This window comes from Psammomys obesus, unplaced genomic scaffold, assembly GCF_907164565.1.
Source record: "Psammomys obesus unplaced genomic scaffold, mPsaObe1.curated_primary_1811, whole genome shotgun sequence".
NCBI classification, from domain to species: domain Eukaryota; kingdom Metazoa; phylum Chordata; class Mammalia; order Rodentia; family Muridae; genus Psammomys; species Psammomys obesus.
This window is the reverse complement of record NW_026586662.1, coordinates 9,679,347-9,701,240: the sequence shown is the minus strand read 5'-3', so window position 1 is coordinate 9,701,240 and position 21,894 is coordinate 9,679,347. Positions and strand designations below refer to the sequence as shown.

The 21,894-nt window shown below is 43.4% G+C and overlaps 1 protein-coding gene across 2 annotated transcripts; it reads right to left on the bottom strand.

Annotated features, from left to right (window-relative positions):
• Positions 1-6,624: 6,624 nt before the first annotated feature.
• Positions 6,625-20,726, bottom strand: LOC129672848 (glutathione S-transferase A2-like). 2 transcript variants are annotated; one of them, XM_055602480.1, is made up of 7 exons: positions 20,644-20,726; positions 18,376-18,484; positions 13,026-13,077; positions 12,101-12,233; positions 10,216-10,357; positions 7,677-7,808; positions 6,625-6,859 (listed from the first exon to the last, which is right to left on the bottom strand). In XM_055602480.1, exons 2-7 carry the CDS (start codon positions 18,460-18,462, stop codon positions 6,737-6,739), a joined length of 669 nt encoding a protein of 222 aa, XP_055458455.1. In that variant the 5' UTR covers positions 18,463-18,484; positions 20,644-20,726; the 3' UTR covers positions 6,625-6,736. The 2 variants fall into 2 exon arrangements, with proteins under 2 accessions (XP_055458455.1, XP_055458456.1); XM_055602481.1 differs by lacking the exon at positions 18,376-18,484 and having other exon boundaries at positions 20,644-20,662.
• Positions 20,727-21,894: the final 1,168 nt, after the last annotated feature.

Here is a 21,894-nt window from a genome sequence, read left to right as displayed (position 1 = left end):
CCCCAAAATCGATGGATACTCCAATTCATCAGAAGCACAGGAAAATGACCTTAAAGCCATGCTTGCTCAATTACTTGAGGCTCATAAGGAGGAAATGAACAAATCTTTCAAAGACTTGGCCAGTCAATTGGAGGTAAAGAAAGAAGAAATAGACAAAACCCTTAAAGAAACACAGGCAAACATAGCCAAACAAATAGAGGCACAAGTAGAGAAAAAATTAGTGGCATACAAAAAGGAAATGAACAAAGAAATAGAGTCCATCGTAGAGAGACAGGAATCCAAATTCAAACACATAAAAGAAATGGTGCAAGGCATGAAAACAGAATTAGAATCAATAAAGAAAACACAAAATGAGAAAACTCTTGAGCTGGAGAACTTGGAGAAAAGATCAGGAACCACAAAAGTAAGCATCACCAACAGAATACAAGAGATGGAAGAGAGAATCTCTGGAGCTGAAGACACACTTGCAGAAATTGATACTTCTCTCAAAGAAAAAGTAAAATCAGAAAAATTCCAATCACAAAATATCCAAGAAATCAAGGATGCTATGAAAAGACAAAATCTAAGAATAATAGGAATTGATGAAAAAGAAGACTCCAGGCTCCAAGGTCCAGAAAATATTTTCAAAAAAATCATAGAAGAAAATTTTCCCAACTTAAAGAAAGAGATGTCCATAAATATACAAGAGGCCTACAGAACATCAAATAGACTAGACCAGAAAAGAAACACATCACGTCACATCATAGTCAAAACACTAAATCTACAGAACAAAGAAAAGATATTAAAAGCAGCAAGGGAAAAAGGCCAAGTAACATATGAAGGTAGACCTATCAGAATCACACCAGACTTCTCATCAGAAACTATGAAAGCCAGAAGGGCCTGGGCAAGCATCATGGAGACTCTAAGAGATCACAAATGTCAACCGAGACTACTATACCCTGCAAAGCTTTCAATCAACATAGATGGAGAAAACAAAATATTCCATGACAAAACTAAATTTACGCAATATCTATACAGCAAACCAACCCTACAGAAGATACTAGAAGGAAAACTCCAATCCAACGAAAACGAATTCACCCAAGAAAACAGGGCATACAGATAACATCCCAACAAAAATGAAAAGAAAACAAGCAATGAAACAAGGTAAGATCATCGACTCCATTACAAAAGGAACTAACATGCATTGGTCAATATTATCTATCAATATTAATGGACTCAACTCACCAATAAAAAGACACAGGCTAACAGAATGGTTACGGAAACAGGACCCAACATTCTGTTGCATCCAAGAAACACACCTATGCAACAAAGATAAACACTACCTCAGAGTAAAGGGCTGGAAAAATGTTTTTCAAGCAAATGGTTCCAGAAAACAAGCTGGAGTAGCCATCCTAATATCTAATAAAATAGACTTTCAACCCAAGTTAATCAAAAAAGATTAAGAGGGCCACTATATTCTCATCAAAGGAAAAATCCAACAAGAGGACATCACAATTTTGAATATCTATGCCCCAAATACAAGAGCACCTACATTCGTAAATGAAACAATATTAAAGCTTAAATCATACATTGATCCTAATACCTTAATGAAGTGGGAGACTTCAACACCCCACTCTCATCAAGGGACAGATCAACCAGACAGACACCAAATAGGGAAATAAAAGCACTCACAGAATCCCTAAATCAAATGGACCTAATAGATGTCTACAGATCTTTTCACCCAAACTCAAAAGAGTACACCTTCTTTTCAGCACCACATGGAACCTTCTCCAAAATAGACCATATAGTTGGTCACAAAGCAAGCCTCAACAGATACAAAAGGATTGAAATAATCTCTTGTATACTATCTGACCACCATGGACTAAAGCTGGACATCAACAACAACAGAAACAACAAAAAGCCGACACGCACATGGAAACTGAACAACTTACTACTCAATGACAGCTGGGTGAAGGAAGAAATAAAGAAAGAAATTAAAGACTTTCTAGAATTCAATGAAAATGAAGGCACAACATACCCAAATTTATGGGACACATTGAAAGCAGTGCTCAGAGGAAAATTTATAGCACTAAGTGCCTACAAGAAGAAATCCGTAACATCACATACAAACAACTTAATGGCCCAACTGAAAAACCTAGAAAAAAAAAGAAGCAGATACACCAAAGAGGAGCAGACGGCTGGAAATAATCAAACTAAGGGCAGAAATCAATCAATTAGAAACAAATAAAATTATCCAAAGAATCAATGAAACAAAAAGCTGGTTCTTTGAGAAAATCAACAAGATAGACAAACCCTTAGCCAAACTAACTAAAAAGCAGAGAGAAACCATACAAATCAGCAAAATCAGAAAGGAAAATGGGGACATAACTACAGACACTGAGGAAATCCAAACGATTATTAGGTCATACTACAAAAGCCTATATGGCACAAAATTTGAAAATCTAAATGAAATGGATAACTTTCTTGACAGATTCCATCTACCAAAATTAAGTCAAGATCAGGTAGAAAGACTGAATAGCCCTATATCTCCCAAGGAAATTGAAGCAGTCATTAACAGTCTCCCCTCCAAAAAAAGCCCTGGACCAGATGGCTTCAGCGCAGAATTCTACAAGACCTTCAAAGAAGTACTAACACCAATTCTCCTCAAACTATTCCATAAAATAGAAACAGAAGGAACACTACCAAACTCATTCTATGAAGCCACAGTCACTTTGATACCTAAACCACACAAAGATCCAACAAAAAAAGAGAACTTCAGACCTATCTCTCTTATGAACATTGATGCAAAAATACTCAATAAAATACTTGCAAACCAAATCCAAGAACACATCAAAGATATCATCCACCATGACCAAGTAGGCTTCATCCCAGGAATGCAAGGGTGGTTCAACATACGGAAATCCATCAATGTAATCCACCACATAAACAAAATGAAGGAGAAAAACCACATGATCATCTCCTTAGATGCTGAAAAAGCATTTGACAAAGTCCAACTCCCATTTATGTTTAAAGTCTTGGAGAGATCAGGGATACAAGGCACATACCTAAAGATAGTAAAGGCAATATACAGCAAGCCTATAGCCAACATCAAACTCAATGGAGAGAAACTTAAATCAATCCCACTGAAATCAGGGACAAGACAAGGCTGCCCACTCTCTCCCTACCTCTTCAACATAGTACTTGAAGTCCTAGCCAGAGCAATAAGACAACTAAAGGAGATCAAGGGGATACAAATCGGAAAGGAAGAGGTCAAAGTGTCACTATTTGCAGATGATATGATAGTATACATGAGCGACCCCAAAGATTCAACCAGAGAACTTCTTCAGCTGATTAACACCTTCAGCAAAGTGGCAGGATACAAAATCAACTCAAAAAAATCAGAAGCCCTCTTGTATACCAAAGACAAAAAGGCTGAGAAAGAAATTAGGGAAACAACACCCTTCACAATAGCCACTAATAACATAAAGTACCTTGGTGTGACTCTAACCAAGCAAGTGAAAGACCTGTTTGAGAAAAACTTCAAGTCTTTGAAGAAAGAAATTGAAGAAGATCTCAGAAGATGGAAAGATCTCCCGTGCTCATGGATTGGTAGGATTAACATTGTGAAAATGGCCATCCTGCCAAAAGCAATCTACAGATTAAATGCACTTCCCATCAAAATACCAACTCAATTCTTTACAGACCTTGAAAAAAAGATTCTCAGCTTCATATGGAGAAACAAAAAACCCAGAATCTCCAAAACAATCCTGTACAACAACAGATCATCTGGAGGTATCTCCATTCCCGATCTCAAGCTGTACTACAGGGCAACAGTAATAAAAACTGCATGGTATTGGCATAGAAACAGAAAGGAGGATCAATGGAATCGCATAGAAGACCCAGAAATAAACCCACACATCTATGAATACTCAATATTTGACAAAGAAGCCAAATCCATTCAATGGAAAAAAGACAGCATCTTCAACAAATGGTGCTGGTGTAACTGGATGTCTACATGCAGAAAAATGAAAATAGATCCATATTTATCACCCTGCACAAAACTAAAGTCCAAGTGGATCAAGGACCTCAACATAAAACCAGATACTCTAAATCAGCTGGAAAAAAAAGTGGGAAACAGCCTAGAACTCATTGGCACAGGAGACAACTTCCTGAACAGAACACCAACAGCACAGGCTCTAAGAGCAATAATCAATAAATGGGACCTCATGAAACTGAAAAGCTTCTGTAAAGCAAAAGACACTGTCATCAAAACAAATAGACAGCCTACAGATTGGGAAAGAATCTTCACCAACCCTTTATCTGACAGAGGGCTAATATCAAGTATATATAAAGAACTAAAGAAGCAGAAAAGCAACAAACCAAGTAATCCACTTAAAAAATGGGGAACAGAGCTAAACAGAGAATTCTCGAAAGAGGAACATCGAATGGCAAAGAAACACTTAAAGAAATGCTCAACCTCATTAGCCATTAGGGAAATGCAAATCAAAACGACCCTGAGATTTCACCTTACACCCATCAGAATGGCCAAGATGAAAAACTCAAGTGATAGCACATGCTGGAGAGGTTGTGGAGAAAAGGGAACCCTCCTCCATTGCTGGTGGGAATGTAAACTGGTTCAACCACTTTGGAAGTCAATCTGGCGCTTTCTCAGACAACTAGGAGTAGTGCTACCTCAAGACCCAGCTATACCACTCCTAGGTATATACCCAAAATTTGCTCAAGTACACAACAAGGACATTTGTTCAACCATGTTCATAGCAGCTTTATTTGTAATAGCCAGAACTTGGAAACAACCCAGATGTCCATCAACGGAGGAATGGATACAGAAACTGTGGTATTTTTACACAATGGAATACTACTCAGCAATCAAAAAGGAAGAAATCATGAAATTTGCAGGCAAGTGGTGGGATCTAGAAAAGATCATTCTGAGTGAAGTATCCCAGAAGGAGAAAGACAAACTTGGTATATACTCGCTTATATAGACCTACAAGACATGATAAACATAATGAAATCTACACACCTAAAGAAGATAATCAAGAAAGTGGACACAGGTGAAGGTGATTAATCCTCATTTAGAAAGACAAATGGGATGTGCATTGAACTTATGACAGGAGTCTACCACAAAAGGCATCTGAAAGACTCTACCTAGCAGTGTTTCAAAGCAGACACTAAGACTCATAACCAAACCCTCGGCAGAGTGCAGGGAATCATATGAAAGAAGGGAAGTTAGTATGATATGGAAAGGATAGGAGCTCTACAAGGACCAAATATATCTGGGCACAGGGTCTTTTCTGAGACTGACACTCAACCAAGGACCATCTATGGATATAACCTAGAACTTCTGCTCAGATGTGGCCTGTGGTAGCTCAGTAACCAAGTAGTTTTCCAAAGTAAGGGGAACACGGACTATTTCTAACAGGATCTCAAGGGCAGGCTGTTTGACCTCCCCCCCCCCCAAGGGAGGAGCAGTCTGTTAGGCCACAGAGGAGGACTTTGCAGCCAGCCCTGAAGATACCTGATAAAACAGGGTCAAATGAAAGGGGAGGAGGTCCTCCCCTATCAGGGGACTTGGAAAGGGGCAGGGAGGAGACCAGGGAGGGAGTGTGGGGTTGGGGAGGGAATGAGGGAGCGGGATACAGCTGGGACACAGAGTTAACAAAATGTAACTAAAAAGAAAAATAAAATAAAATAAAAAAAAGAAAATTAGGCACAGGAGAAGGGATTAAATAGACTCATTGAAAAAGCAGCAAATTCGATCCCCAGCTAGGCCTGCACTGGGGTGGAGGGGCAGCGTGGAAGGAGAGACCGAGTCAAACTGAGGAAGAGAGCTCAGGAGTATATCTTGTATCTGGGCATGGAAGAGATAAATGGAGGGTGGCTCAGGGTCCTTGAACTGGTCAAGATAGCAAGATGCTGCTGCTCTGGCCTGGGCCTGAAGGTGCAGAGTTAGCAGAGAGTCCCAGGGCAGACTCAGCAAGAGAGTGAGCTGCTGCTGCTGCTCATGCCTGGGCCTGGGCCTGGCCCACAGAGGCATCATAGAATAAAGGTACTGAACCAGACACACCAAAAGAGGTCATGGATATGGCCTTGTAGCCTGGGCTGAAGAGGTGGCAATGAGATGCAACTCGGGTAAGAGCCCTGGGTCACACCAGGCAAGACAATTCAAGCATGTAGCTCCACCTGGGTCTGGGCATAGGCCAAGAGGAAGAAGCTAGTTCAGTGGTGAAGGGTGAAATTCTGGGTCAGAATCGTCAGGAGAGTGTGAAGAATTATCTCCTGCTTGAGCCTGGTCCTCCTGGAAGAACAGTGTGTGTGTGTGTGGGGGGGGGGGAGAATCTTACTGTGAGTCACCAAAATAGCTCACAGACTCTGTACCCTCAAGAACCTTAAGGGACAGATGGACAGGTAGTGCTGGTTAGAATCCAGAGTCGGACTGTCAGGATAAGGCAAGATTCAAGCTCCCGCCTGGGTCTGAGCCTGGAAGAGCAGCCTCAGTGGATGGCTTGGGATGGGGGTGCTGCTTAGATTAGCTTGCTTTCCCTTGAAGCTAGTTTAGTTAGCCTTCCTCTTTAGATGTAACACCGGGAACCCCGGCTCACACACACTTCAAACACACCAGCTACATAAAGCATTTCTTCATGTTTATTATCTCAAAAGAGCAGGATCAGCGGCTGCTTCACATTTTTGCAAAACTCCAGAGAGACTGGGACACGAGGACTCGGTCAATGCAGCCTCACTAAAACTTGAAAATCTTCCTGGCCTCTTCGATTTTTTTTGCATCCATGGGAGGCTTTCTCTGGCTGCCAGGCTGTAGGAACTTCTTCACATTGGGGAGGCTGCTGATTCTGCTCTTCAGGGCCTGTAATCCAGAAACCACAGCCTGAGAGTAGGAACTGCTTGTGTGCACAGCCCAGGAAATGTGAGCCCCTCCCAGATGATGACCAACTGCATCCCTGTGACAGCTCCAGTGTAGACATGAGAAGCATATCAAATCCATAAGCCAGAAACCATAATTTCTAAGACAGTGTAATTTGTCTTAAAAACCTTTTTGACATTCAGTTCCCATCTCCTCCCAGACACACCCTGTAGATCTGCTTTCTGTGGTGCCAAGCAGGCAGCACTGTGTCCCTCAGGCATGAAAGGAGAGAGAACCAAAGAAAACTGAAGACATGAAAAACTGAGTTGGAAACAGAGACAGGAAATACCAAAGCCTAACCAGAAGCAACTCACAGTCAGTGTTCAGAGTGGGAGACAAAGATGGCCTCAGTGGGGCCCAGGAGACAGCATGGTAGAGGCTGTGGAGAAGGAAGCACAGAGCTGAGAGCAGAGACAGAGCTGAGGGAAGGGGAGCAGCATGACAGAGAGCTGCTCAGACACTGAGTGTGCAAAGATAGGACGCACGAGATGGAAGATGAAAGAGAGGCCAGAAACAGCCTGCAAGGAACAGGGGTCCAGGGAGAGAGCTTTGGGGTCCTGCACCTTTCTCATTACAAAAGCAAAGTACTCTTCTTGGGGTACCATCCTCACATCTCTGCACATAAAAAGATGATTTTCCAGCCTGAAATCCAGGGTCTAGCAGCTGAGTTAGGAGACCAGAGGGTGGGATGTCAGCAGCCCACAGGCCCACATTATATTCTCAGAGGCATGTGTGTGGCTGCCTCTCTGAGTGGTCTCACCTTCAGCAGAGGGAAGGGGGCCAGAAGGCTGGGGTCAAACTCTTCAATGTAGAGGAGAAGTTCCAGCAGTTGAATGTCTGCCCTGGTCAGCCTGTTGCCTACAAGGTAGTTTTGTCCATGGCTCTTCAACACCTGAAAATTAAAGGAGACAGATTATGGGCACATGGAGTTGGTCTGGAGCCACTAACTTCCCCCAAGTCTCTCAAGGCTTTGCCTTTACTCAGCTTCAAGTGAAAAACCATTAATAGGCTTGTACATTGTCTATGTATGCAGAGAAAAGAATTATAATTGCCACGTTCACAAACAAAAGTAAGCATCAAGTGTTCTTCTGCACATAGCTCATTGTGTACAAGAAGCTCATGGTTCTCAACCAGACATGACATAAGCAGCCATGTCTGGCTAGAGTGTCCTATGTGTTGTGGATGTTTTGGTTTATGATATGTAACCATGTTTTTATTAAAATTCCACATTAGGGATTTTAGTTTGTCCACACCTGTTAAGTGACTAGTTTGGAGCATGGCGTTTGCCAGACAGAATTAGTTGAATCCTAAGGACTTTGAGGGATCAGGATTTGTATACGACAGCCTAGAGGAAGAAGGCACGGCTACTTGGAGGAGGGCGGCTTGCTGCTGGTTTGTCCTGCTGCTGCATTTGATATTTGCTGATTTGCTGGTTACCTGGATTTCTGGATGACTGATACTGCTATCACTTCCAACAGAATCCTATGACCCTATCCAGCAGGAAGTAGCAGAGAGAACTCTACCCTTGTCCCCACTAACCTTTCCTCCCACCCGGTGTTGGGGGGAGGGGTTGGAAGGGAGGTAGAAGCTTTTAATAACCCTAAATAATGTAAGTTTGTTAAAAAATCAAGGTCAACACCTATGAGACATGCTCTTGACTGTCAGCCTGACAGGCTGTGGGGGACTGTGTGAAGACCTGATGGTTCCTGAAACTCTTACTGCTTCCATGGTGCAAAAACAGCTGTGAGTGAAGGTTCAGAGAATGAATGAAAATAAGGTAATACTTTATAAAATGGGATTTCAAATAAGGTCTTGTTGGAACACGGTTCAAGAATGAAACTGTGCAAGGAGACTTCTGAGTGCTTATGAGAAAACTCTAAAAGAACCAAGACAAGAGTCTTGTCATCTCGGTTTCTTCAAACCCGTGCAATTGTTCTTGGATTATGCTTTCGCGCCCCTCCTAGGTGGAGTGGATAGTAGTGAGTTTACTTCAAGTTATTCACTGAAACTGGCTACTGTCATTTGTTTCCACGTCTCTATGGGAAAACATGCTTTTCTGTCACTTGGGACACCATGGCCACCACACATGGCTTGCTCTTGTGACTGTACATTTTGCTCATGTGACTCTTTTTTTTTTTTTTTTTACACCACTTTTTTTTTTCTAGGTGTGTCACTTTATTAGGGGATCTAAAATGTTAACATTTTTTTCTTTTTTTTTTATTAATTACTCTTTATTCACTTTGTATCCCCCCATAAGCCCCTCCCTCCTGCCCTCCTGGTCCCACCCTCCCTCCCCCTTCTTCACGCATGTCCCTCCCCAAGTCCACTGATAGGGGAGGTCCTCCTCTCCTTCCTTCTGATCTTAGTCTATCAGATCACACCAGGAGTGGCTGCATTGTTATCTTCTGTGGCCTGGGGAGGCTGCTTCCCCCTCAGGGGGAGGTGATCAAAGAGCAGTCCAATCAGATTATGTCAGAGGCAGTCCCTGTTCATGTGACTCTTCTTAACCATCAGAGTAAAAATTGTCTGATGCTCTGAATAAAGTTGGCTATTGAATGAGACTTTAGTTAGCCTCATCTCCATTTTCCCAGGCCCCACCTTCTCTGGAGCAGTAAACAAGTTATCACAGGAATTTGTAAGGTGCCCTCATCCTCTGGGATCATAACTTTGTCTCTTATCCTTTCCTTTCAGATGTTTAAGTACTTCTGAAGTGTCCTCAGTGTACCTCCCAAGAGAGGCACTACGTGTACCCAGACAAACCTTCATTTGTCGAGTGCGCATGGCTTTCCCCTTAAACCTGACATCCATAACCCCAATTCCTGCAGCTCAGTTTTCTTTAACATCTCTTCATCAACCTCCTCCTCTCCACCCTTCATCACTGTTCTTGTTCAGATACTTCTCCTCTGTCTTTGAAGCCCTATCATAATTCTGACAGGCAGCTGTTTTTCTGGCCTCCCTGTGCAACAGAATATGACAATACTTTCTTCTCTGTTGTTTTCTGCAGTTTGCTCTGGAATTGAGACCCATTGTACTCTGCAGGATCTAGGAGCATCTCTGGGGTGGCTCAGCCTTCCGCAGGTCCAGTTCTAGTTGTGGCCATGAACCCTGTTGAATACTGAATGCTAGGTTGTCATGACCATGCCCAGGCCATTTTTATACAGTGCCTTGTAGGAGCAGGAAGATGCATAGGAAGGCTCATGGAAGTGAAGGTGGGCTCTGCAGCAACCTTTCTCTCCCAGCCTCTGCCTTTCTCTTGTCCTTGAAACTTAGTGTCCCCAGACTTCGAAGAGCCTACTTACTTTTTCAAAGGAAGGCAAGTAACGGTTTTTGGTCCTGTCTTTTAGCAAGGAAACCTTGGCTTCTTTTTGGTCTGGGGGACATATGGCCATCTGCAAAATCATTTCAGTCAGATCAAAAATACCTTCTGAATACATGTCAATCCTGAAATAGAAAGGTATTCAAATTGTCAAGAGCTCTGTAATTTACATTTCAACCTAAAAGCCTGAGAAATTTACACCACTTGCCATTAGTGGGTCTCATTACTTTTATGCTTAACAGGTAGAGTAACTTTCCCCATAGAACGTCCTGTCAGTCCAGATATACTTTTAGAATATTTTTAAAACTCTCCTCTCATACATTACATTCAGACCACTGTTTCCCCTCTCCCTCCATGCCTCCCAATTTTTTAAGAAATTTTGTTACACACATGTGACCCAACCCAAGCACAAAGAATGTCCCTCATCCCATGTAGAGATGCAGTCATGAGATATTTGGTGGCATCACAGAAGATAATCACCAACTCTACAACAGGCATTCTCTCTCACTCTGTCTCTTTCTCCTCTCTTTCTCTCCCTGACAGGGTTCGTTCTCAACCATCACGCTTAGATTTTCAGGGCTAACAAGCTTCCTCCCATGTAAGCTCAACACAGAGCCCCTGGCTGAGCCACCAGAAACCTCTCTGCTCATCACTCATTCTGCCTCCCAGTCTAGTCCAGAGTCTTTCCTGGTCAGTGTTAAAAGTTCTCCATCTGCTTCTCATGAAGCGTCTCTGTTTGACCTTCACCTACCGCTGATTTGAAATGTCTGGCCTTGTTAGCATTTGTCAGTTTAACCATAGCATATTCCAGGGTGTGTGGACTCCCCTGTTTCAAACAGTACTTTCTACAAATTCTTTTTGGAAAAGAAATTCACTGTCACATATTCACATGGCCTCAAAACGTAGCACTTTGTTTCATTACTTTTGCAGAATTCTGAAAACGTCATTCTCCGGTTTTAAAAGACTTTGGTCACTCTCCATCCCCAAATCTTGCCACCATGGCAGCTGCTAATCCACTTCCTCCTTAGTCATACTAGAAACTTGTGCCCTGGTGTCCTGTTTCGTTACATAATAAAGTGCTGGCTCTTTACCTTTGTGTGGCTTCCCTCACCACTTCAGCTATTTTCATGGTTAAAATTCACAGTTTGTGTTTCTCTTTCATCTGTTATTGAATACCTTGGATGACTCCACCAGTAGAAAATGATAAATAATGCTGCTAGGAATATTTCTACACAAGTACTACTGAACCCGTGTCTTTATATCCCACGGACATATGTTCCCCATGTTGGAGTTGCTGGCTAACAGCACGTTCAGCTTTCTGAGCAACTGCAATACTCCCACACAGTGGTTTATGAATGAAGGATTCTGTCGCAGCAGAGTGGATCCCAGTGTGGGTGCTACCATCAGCCTACCTGCTTTAGTCCTGAATTAAACCCTTCAGGTGACCCTGGTCCCTGGGAACCAGCTGCACTAAGCCTCCTTAAGTTGCCCAGTCCATAAAACTGGCTTAAATTCCAGTTCTTGCTGCACACTGTTCCTACTCCTGGGACGTGAGAAGCAGCTTCTTTTGCCCTTCCTTTCATAGGATGCTCCTCTAAGCTCAGGCCCTGTGTCCTTTGTCCTAAGCTGTTGGCTGAGGTCTAGTCACTGAAGCCTTGAGCACTTGGGGTCATGATTTCATCATGCTCAGGACTCATGGCCCGTCTAGCTCTGTCCCTGTGCTGTGCTGGCAACATCATCCTCTGCTGTAGCCACACTCATCAGAACCCACCCCATTTGCTTTTCCTCCCCTCTGTAGACTCTGCCAGATTTGGCCTAAGTGTTTATGCCCAGAACCCATTGGGGTAACAACAGGAAATGTACCGTACAGGGCTCTCTCCTTCATGTCCTTCCCATAGAGGTCATATTTGGTGGCAATGTAGTTGAGAATGGCTCTGGTCTGTACCAGCTTCATCCCATCAATCTCTACCATGGGCACTTGCTCAAACACCAAACTCCCATCTGTGAAAGGAGAAAGGGAAAGGGTCCATCAAGTGTCCAAATCTCACTTCTCAGGAACATGTCTGAACGTGCAGGGGAAACATAAAGCATTGGCTGGAGTCTTTCAAGCAGAATCTCATCTACTTTTAGCCTCTGTTTCCTCCCTGTCTCGCCCATCTTCTTTTGCCTTTTGACCTTCTCTCATTCATCTTTATTTCCTATCCAGATACATGCTCTGTCTCTCATGCATGTTTTTATGTTCAAGTCATGTCTCTAGATACAGTCAGAAGGGGGGAAGGGACAGCAGAGGGCCAGCATGCAAGCAGAGCTAAGTAGGGACTTTGAAAGTCCCATTATGTTCATGACATTAAGGTGTTGTGAGGAAGTTGCCTGTGGAGTGAGTCACCAGAGGAAACACAGACTCCTCTGGCCTGTGCTTGTCAGGAGATAGGAACTCATCAGCAGCTATAATAAAAATGCTCAGAAAACTATCCCAGCTGTTTCTCCATCCATGATTTAATCCATGGTCATGTGTCTGTGTGGTTGTTGGATAGAGTGGGTAAAGCACGGACTGAATGAGTGAGTGAGTGAGCCTGAGTGAGATAGCTCACTCTGATGTAGAAACAACAAGGAAACACTCACAAGTCACCAGACAAATGGGGAAATCTGCCCACCCCATCACTGTTCCCATTCTCACAGCACTCAAGGAGCCCCACAGCCTACCTCATACCACTCTGCCATTCCTGACTATTTCCACCCACCACCATCACCTTCAGGTAAGCCTTCTATGTGGCACGGCAGTCACACAGATACCTTTTCTTAGTTTTTCCAAATCTTCTGAAGTCTTTATAAACTTCTCTTCAAACTGAAAGCAGAAAAAGCAAATGCATTCTATTAGTTCCTCCTGTGTTCTGTAGACTCTGGAATTTCACTGATCCGTGCCTGGTACTTTATTTGGAGAAATCACAACTTCCAGTAGTCTGATCGTGGCCAGTTGGAAATTCAGATTCGCTCCGTGAACAACATGGTGTTGATCAAACGAAGGTGCCGGTTCCTGTACTGTTCCTCCACCCTGACTCCATGCTTAGGTCCTAAGAAGAGAGTCATCTCCCTGGTGGGCCAGCACTGGGAAACTGACTGCTGAGGTTTTCTGCTCTCAGGAAAGCCTGGAACTCCAGTGAGAACAGAACAGGACTTTCTGTGTGTCCATCATGGTGGATGGCATGGGCCCATCATCATCTACATTTCTAAATTTAGGGGTTTATTTTATTTTTTTATAATATTTTATTAAGAAAGGGGAGTTCCAGATAGCCAGAGCTACAAAAAGAAACCCTGTCTCAAAAACAAAACAAAACAACAACAACAAAAAAAAAAACAACCTCCCCACCCTCCCCATGTCCTCCCAAAAGAAGAGGCCTATTTCATTACTTCTCAACTGTAAATAATAAGAACATAACACATCATGATGACATCAGGGATCACAGTACACTAATTCCTACATTGTCCTTCATATAATTGATGAATATTATTTAAGCAAAATTAATACTTATTAAAGAACCATTTCTGAGCCAGGCAGTGGTGGTACACACCTTTATTCCCAACATTCAGGAGGCAGGGGACAGAGTACCTCTGCTAGTTCAAGGCCAGCCTGGTCTACAGGCCAGCCAGAGCTACTTAGTGATGACTATCTGGAAAAAAAAAATGGTTTATTTTTGTTTTCAAGACAGTGTTTCAAGACAGTGTTTCTCTGTGTAGTTTTGGCTGTTCTGGAGTCAGTTTGTTAACCAGGCTGGCCTTGAACTCAAAAAGATCTGCCTACCTAATCATATTCTTTTCATCTTTGCCATCCTTGAGCTTTAAATATTATGCCTTTGCATTTGCTGGCCCTATTTCAAGATCCTACAAACAACGGCCAATTGTTACCTGACAATTTGGCATCTTCTATTTACAACTATCAATAATGAGTTCAGCCTAACATTGTAGGTTGTAATCTGAATATACCTTTTTTCTCAGTAACAACCTTTGAAGTATTCACATATCTTAAAAACTTATGCATATTTTAATAGCCTTCTCCTGGTTCTGAGACTTGAAAATGTATTTTCAATGTTTTTTAAAAATATTTATTTATTTTTATTTATATGAGTGCCCTATCTGCAAGCCAGAAGGTGGCATCAAATCCCATTATAGATGGCTGTGAGCTACCACGTGGTTGCTGGGGATTGAACTCAGAACCTTTGGAAGATCAGACAGTGCTCTTAACCACCGAGCCATCTTTCCAGACCAGAATTGTTTTTACAGTTTTCAGTTAGTAATAAAAATATATCTATATCTTTATAAAAATTGTACTTATTTTATGTGCAAGGCTGTTTCCCTAAATGTATGTCTATGCACCAGGCACATGCCTGGTGCCCTCAGAGGCCAGAAGAGGCCAGTAGATCCTCTGGAACAGGAATTACAGATACTTGTTAGCCACAGCATAGGTGTTAGAAATTGAACCACGACCCCCTGGAAAAGCAGCCAGTGCTCTGGACCTCTTAGCCATTGCTTCTCCCCCTTCCTACATCTTTCAGTTTTATATTTGGGAGCTGGAGAGATGGTTTAGTGGTTAATAGTACCAACTGCTTTTCCAGTGGACCTAGGTTCAATTGCCAGCACCCACGTGGTGCCTTACAACTATCTGTAACTCCCGTTCCAGGGGATCAAATGCTCTCTTCTGGCCCCCTTGGGCACTGCATGCACATGGTGACCTCATATTCATTCAGGCAAAACACCCATACACATAAAAAAGTTTTTTTTTTATAATTGGCCAGACACAGTGGCACATTCCTCTAACCCCCTGCGATCTAGGAGGCAGAGGCAGGCAGATCTCTGTGAGTATGAGGCCAGCCTGGTCTACAGAGTGAATCCAGAACAGCCAAGGCTACACAGAGAAACCCTATCTGGAAAAAAAAAATATTTTAAAGTAAATTTACATATACATTCTTATGGGAGACTATCACGGTCTTTGGGTAATGGTCCAGTTGCCCTTTCTTTCAGAGCTTCACATCCTCAGTAACATAAACTTGACAGATTTTTCACCTCTACTCCTACATTTCCAAGCATCCTCACTATTGCACAGTCTTTTAGTTATCTGACCAACTCCCCTGTTCTATGTCCAAAGGAAGGGTTGAAACTATTCTGATCAAGAACTGGGAACCCAATGTATCGACAGTGTATCAACTTACCATGCTCAACAATCCCTCTCGATCATGCTAATAATAAAATTTTTCATATTCAAATAGTTTAATATAAATACCTGTTACACCTGTTCCCGTTCTCATTTGAAAAGTCTCAGTCCTGAATCATAAGTTTCTTAATAATGCAATCAAAAGTACATACTTATAAAATTGAGAGGTCTCCTCGCTGTGAATCAGGTGCCTTTTTCCTCATATATATGATGCATGGAAATTGTGTGCAGTTTGGGGAATGATATCCACAAACAATTCTAACATAATTTGACCAGTTCCATCCCTTTGATGTTCACTGCAGGTTCTTGGCATTGAAAGGCTTAGATGAAGGGACAGATGAGACATGCCTAAAGAGGGTACACTGGACTCTTTGATGGGGTTGCTTGGTGTTCGAGCCAGATCTAAACTACTTACTTTTATTATCCTTAATTATTGGTATATAGGTGCTTGTTTGTGAAAACTGGTGCAGAATCCACAGAGGAAATAGGCAGCAGAGTCCATGGATTATTGCTTCGGCAGTTCTGAGCCACAGCATGTAGGTGCTGGAAACCAAATCTGTACCCTCTGCAAGCCCATGTAGGCATGCTAAAATACTGGGCCATATTTCTGGCTTCTCATCTACAGCATGGGATGCCTTTTTTTGTTTGTTTGTTTGGTATTTTGTTTGTTTTGTTTTGTATTTCAAGACAGGGTCTCTCTGTGTAGCCTTGGCTGTCTTGGAACTCACTCTGTAGACCAGATGGAGTTTGAACTCACAGAGATCTTCCATCTCCTGCCTCTGGCATACAGGGTTTAAAGGCATGTGCCAACATCTGCCCCCCGATTTCTCTTTTCTTTTTTCAATAATTATTTATTTTGTGTGTATACATGCATTTTTATTAATGTGGCTGCATAGGCACACACACATACACATAGCAAAACATGTTGTGATATATCAAAAGACAAACCAATTTGTGTTTTTACATATGTTCCTAGGCTCCAAAATCTGGTCATGTCATTTTGCCTTTATCTTTTATCTCATCCTTTAAGTCATTCCTTTCCCTTCATAGTTTAAAGGAACTTTTTAGCCATAGAAGGTTGCAAATGGACTTCTACCTTACTCGGCATGACAGTCTGCTGATGATTTAATAACTACACGGTATTGGATTGATAGGCAATGTAATGATCAGTGCCAATACCTTGCACAGCATTCAGAGGCACAGGGAGTAGTGACAGCCAACACACAGGGGGCTGAACTGTGATGGGTTGGTGGGTATGAGGTTGCTGATGAGGCTGAAGTCAAGGCCAGTCTGTGGGCCCATTGAACCTGGAAGGTTAGAGCTAGGGACTCTAGCAGCCCTGCCCACTGCCTTCTCAGTCACCGTGCCACACAAAAGGGGGGGTTCTGGGCAGATGGCCCCAACCCCACTTTCCTCTTACCTGAACTCAGCAACCAAATGGCTGAGAACATATCCCTGAGCCACAAAGCAGGCATAGACTCTGGCACCCAATTATTCCTTTATTTAAAGCGTTCCTCTGAGGATGGCTCTGGGGTGTCTCAGTTCTCATGCACCCGTTCATTTGAAAGGGGCCAGCTGAAGCCCTATTCATTTAGGAATGGAGAAATGTGATTCCACAGCTGAGGTAAACACGTTGCCATGACACTGAGAGACGACACCAAAGCTGCCTTCACAGGGCGCCCCTTCACTCTTTAAGCCCCCATTCTGCTCCTGTCTGGGGGCAAGATCTCCAGCTAATAGTGCCCATGACTTCCTCTCCAAGAATCCCAACTGCTGAGCTCCCCTGGTGTGAACCGGAAGTGCTTTTCCGGGTAAGGCCTCTAGAGGGAAGCCATGAGCATTTTCTGCTCAAAAGCTGGACAGGAAGACATTGAACTGCAGAATGCTGTTTCTGCTCCACACTTGGAACACTCACACACTTCCCTGAAGGCTCATAGACATGGGGTCCCCCGAGGAAGCGAGCCCTTTCCTGTTCACCACCTGTATCTTCCAGACCAGGCCTGCACCCAGGACTTGACAGTCTCTATAAAGTGATGACTGAGTATTGCTCTGTTTGGACAGGCCGGTTGTGACAACTTTCTGTGTCAGGCCTCCCATTTGTGGCGCGTGTTTTAAATGTAAGTCTATTTGGCTTTTCTGGTATAGTTTATCTACTTTAATATTTTTAATACTATAAGCAGAAAGGCGTGTGTGTGTGTGTGTGTGCACGCACGCGCGCGCAAGTGTCCATGGTGGTCACAGGCCCAAGAAGCCTCTGAGGCTATAGAGACAGGTGTTTGTTAGCAGCCTGACTGGGTTCTCTGTAAGAACAGAATGAGAATTTAACTACTGAGCCATCACTTCAGCCCCCCAAACCCTTTAAACCATTTTTTATCATGGAATTTTCTGGTTCTGTGTTGTAAAACTTCATACAAGATGCTAAATTCCTCCATCTGTCAATCACCAGCTCCAATAACCCACAGGTAAAGTCCACCCTGCTCATCCCTGTGCCATCTTCTCTGAGACTCTGACCGTGATGTCAGGAGGACCTGAGGTGACACAAGTCGCCATTACAAACCCCTCACCATAAATCTCTAAATGTAAGCAGTCTTTCTAAAAAAAAATCACAGTATCACACCACAAATATGCAATAATCAAATAGCATTACCTAATAATCAACATTCAAGTTGCTATTTCCATGTCTCATTATGTGACTTGATTCAGCTTAAATAAGCAAGTAGCCAAATAAAGATTTAATTTTTCTCCTGAAAAGATCTTTTAATTGTGAATGTGTTCTATATAGAGAACACATAACATGGTCATTTGTTCAAATCGGACCGTCTCCTTCTGAGTACAAGACAGTTACCATGTAAGGCGCAACTTCATACCCTCTCGGCTTAGAGAAGTATTTTAAGGCGGATCTGAGCTCCAGCTGCAGAAGAGCCATGCACAACCCACCTCCACCCCTGCCGCAGCCAGGAGCCACCTGATGCACTCCATTCTGCCCCGGGCATCGAAGTAGTGAAGCACGGGCTTCCCGGCCATGGCAGCGACTGTGGTTCACCAGCTAGGGACAAGAAGCAGAGAGGTCAGCCCCAGGGCAGACTGTGCAGATCTGTTTAGTTATGCAGCACTAGGCAAGGGCAGTCTGCCTCCTCCGTGGACGGCTGCAGGGCCCAGGGTGATTTCTTGACTTCATTTCTCATTCATCCTTAACCACCAACCTGCGACTGCACCAGACCGGTCTCAGCTGGCCCCAGGCCTTCACTTTGAGGACATAAATGACCTTGGCCTGAATCCAATAGTGATGAAGTGTTGTGATGAAGTCCAGTGAGCCTTGGAAAGCAGGGACATCCCAGGAGTTGAGGCCAAGTCCCTTCCCAGGCCTTTGGTTCCTGGGCTGCGCAATTTCAGCTTTTGTTGACTTTGTGTCAGCCTGGCTATGCCAAACCCTAACCTTCCCCACAGGAGAGGGGCTCATCTCTTGCTGTGGTTGTTTCCCACGGCTACACTGGACCACGTTTCCTGGGGCAGAAGGAGAGTAGCTGATGTGTGAGCTCCATATCACAAGAGAAGTAACTGCCTTCCCTGTTCATGTGATCACAGCAGGTGCTCATTTGAACTTCATTTAATCAGCACAAAGTTTCCTGGTCTGGAGCTGTCGCTGTTGCAAGTTTGCAGAAGACAGTGGGGTCCATACAGTCACATGATGAGGAAGCCCTGGTGAGGGCAGCTGAGCCTGCAGAGTGGCTGGACATGCTGGGTCCCTGCTGCTCAGTGTGTGGAAGTCAGCATCATGGGTCATGGGCAATGTCTTGAACTTGGGATAGGAGAGACAGAAAATTTCAGACTCTTTTACAAAGAATTCCATTTTTACCTTTAAGTGTGTGTGTGTATTTAAGTGCACATGAGTTCAGTGGCTGCAAAGTCTAGAAGACATCAGATTCTCTACACCCCGTGTGCTCTGAATGCTGGGTCATCATTACCAGACCTTAGCAGCATTCTCTCCCCCCTCCTTTCATTTCTTTTTTTTTCTTTTTCTGCTTGCCTTCCTTATTCTTCCTTCCTTCCTTCCTTCCTTCCTTCCTTCCTTCCTTCCTTCCTTCCTTCCTTCCTTCCTTTTGTTGTCTTGTTATTTGATATGGGGTTGCTCTGTGTAGACCTGGCTGTCCTGGAACTTGCTCTGTAGACCAGGCTGGCCTCAGACTCAGAGAAATCTGCCTGCCTCTGCTTCTCAAGTGCTGGAATTGCAGGCCTATGGCCTGGCCTCAGCAGCATTCTTACCCACAGACATTGGCTTCCCCATCCAGCTGCTCCTGTGGGTACCTAACAGCTACCTGCAGAGCTCTGTTACAATGCTCTGTTCTCTTTGCCTTTCTGTTTCCCTTTCTTTCCATTGCTTTCTGCGGCTCACCATTTAAAAACCCAGGTTGTGCTGGGTAATTAAACAGTAAAATAGCAAGGAAGTAACAAACCTTAACTATGAAACCTGATACTCTGCTATTTAAAGAGAGTTAGCAAAGCAATGGCAATTCACATGGCAAACAAGAAAGGTAGAAAACCAAATACGGAAAGTGCTTTGGGAGGGCAGCCTGGGGAGAGAGTCTGGGTGAAATTCAGTTCTCCAGTGAGAGGACTCTGCAGGTTCACTGTGGGATCAGCACACTCAGTGCAAGAGAAGAACATAATTGATCTTGGGTTTGCCTGAGACCCCACCCAGGTCCACTCCTCACTATCCTAAATCCCATGCATGTAGATTCCCTCACAAACACATGGAACCCCATCCTGTGGTTCAGTGACCCTGAAGGAGAAGGAAGGAGGGAAAAGACGGAGAAGCAGAGGAGGAAAAAGAGGACAGGAGAGCCAGAAAGAAAAGGAAGAAGAGAAGAATGAAGACAGGAGAGAGGAAGAACGGAAGAAGGGAAGACGGGAAGGGAAGAAGAGAGAGAGGGACGGAAGGAGGAAAGAGAGAAGAAAGAGGAGAAATAGCTTGCTACTTGATGTTAGTCACAAAGCAATTCATATGAGCTGGAACCAAATGCAGGTAAAATCAATGCCAATGAGCAGTGAATATAATCAAAGTATATTATATACATGAGTGAAAATTACATAATAATACCAGCATTTTTATGCAATTATTGTATGTTAGATTAAACACAGAAAACCTATTTTCCAATGATACAGACAAGAGAACGTGTCACACAAGTTATAAAAGACAGTACTGACCTCCTGAGGGCTCAGGCTTCCTCTCTACTCAGCTCCCCAATTCCAGCTCCAAATGAGTGTGGAAACTGCTTTAAAAAGATGACAATTCTAAGCCAGGGTCTGGTGACCAATAGGAAACAGCCATTCCCTTACACACCCACAGAGTTCAAGATTCCAGATTTTCAGGATAGACAAGAAAGATGACCAATCAGGAGGGACCCATGAGTCCCCACCCCTCCCTGAAAATCTAGAATCCTTTAATATGGTCACTGATAAGGTTCTTACAGTTTGTAAATGACCCTCACACATGCTTCTATATACAGCTCTACAGAGATTCTTTTATCTGTTAGTAATATCTTTCTCTCTTTCATACATGGAGTGGAAGGATGGGAAGGAAAGGAGAGAACAGAAAACTGTTTGACAGTCTTGAATAGCACGACCCTTAACTGAGTCAACCCACAGACCCCTCAGCTATCATATCAAAATATATGTTTGAACTACTCAGTTTGAGGAGTAGTTTGTTATTTAGCCCTAAATAACAGAACTAATACGTTGTTTCAAATTCAAGGCTAACTTGAACCAGCAGGATACACTGGCCCCTGATTATTTTATCTCATGGAGCATGCTAAAATCCTGCAATAGTACAATATCTGTCTTAATCTTTGTCCTGGTTTAATCAAGGGCAGAAAGGAATTTCACAACTCACTTAGCTGAACCTAGATGACCATCAACAGTCTGTCCCAGCATGCTCTGGGTCTCAATGCAGCCTTTGAGCTCCTGTAGTCACTGCTGTGGAAAAGTTGCCTTGTCATCATTACCAATGTCATTTCCAAGCTAGTGAGAATGAGTGTTACTCTGTGCCAAGTCCAGACTCCTTTCTCTCATGCACAAACCAGGACATCTACCATTGACTGTACTTACAGACCAAATGCTGATTTGTGATTATAGTTACAACCACTGATTCATGGGTCTTGGCTTCCTAATCATTACCTGATGATCTGGTTGGCCAAAGCGATGCATTATCATTCACCTGAGTCTGTACACCCTACCAGTGACCGGGGCTGGCCTCTCTTTGTCTTGGGAAACTCTGCTAATGTCTCCCCAGCTGTAACATTTCATTCCTCAAGGGCACTTCACGTTTCTAAAATCTAGCAGTGCTACATTCCAGGGTGTGCACATGAGAACTCACAGGATCTCAGGTTCCTGAGGAAGTCTCAGTCACAGGGATGAGTTGTGTTTGAACACTAGTCATGAAAGAGCCCATGTCACAGG

Excerpts from the sequence above, each read along its gene's own strand:
- LOC129672848 (XM_055602480.1), bottom strand. The coding sequence starts at position 18,462 with ATGGCCGGGAAGCCCGTGCTTCACTACTTCGATGCCCGGGGCAGAATG. Across the intron at positions 10,358-12,100 it reads GACATGAAGGAGAGAGCCCT|GATTGACATGTATTCAGAAG; the intron begins GTACGGTACATT and ends TTTCTATTTCAG. Across the intron at positions 6,860-7,676 it reads CCCCCTTCCCTCTGCTGAAG|GCCCTGAAGAGCAGAATCAG; the intron begins GTGAGACCACTC and ends TCTGGATTACAG.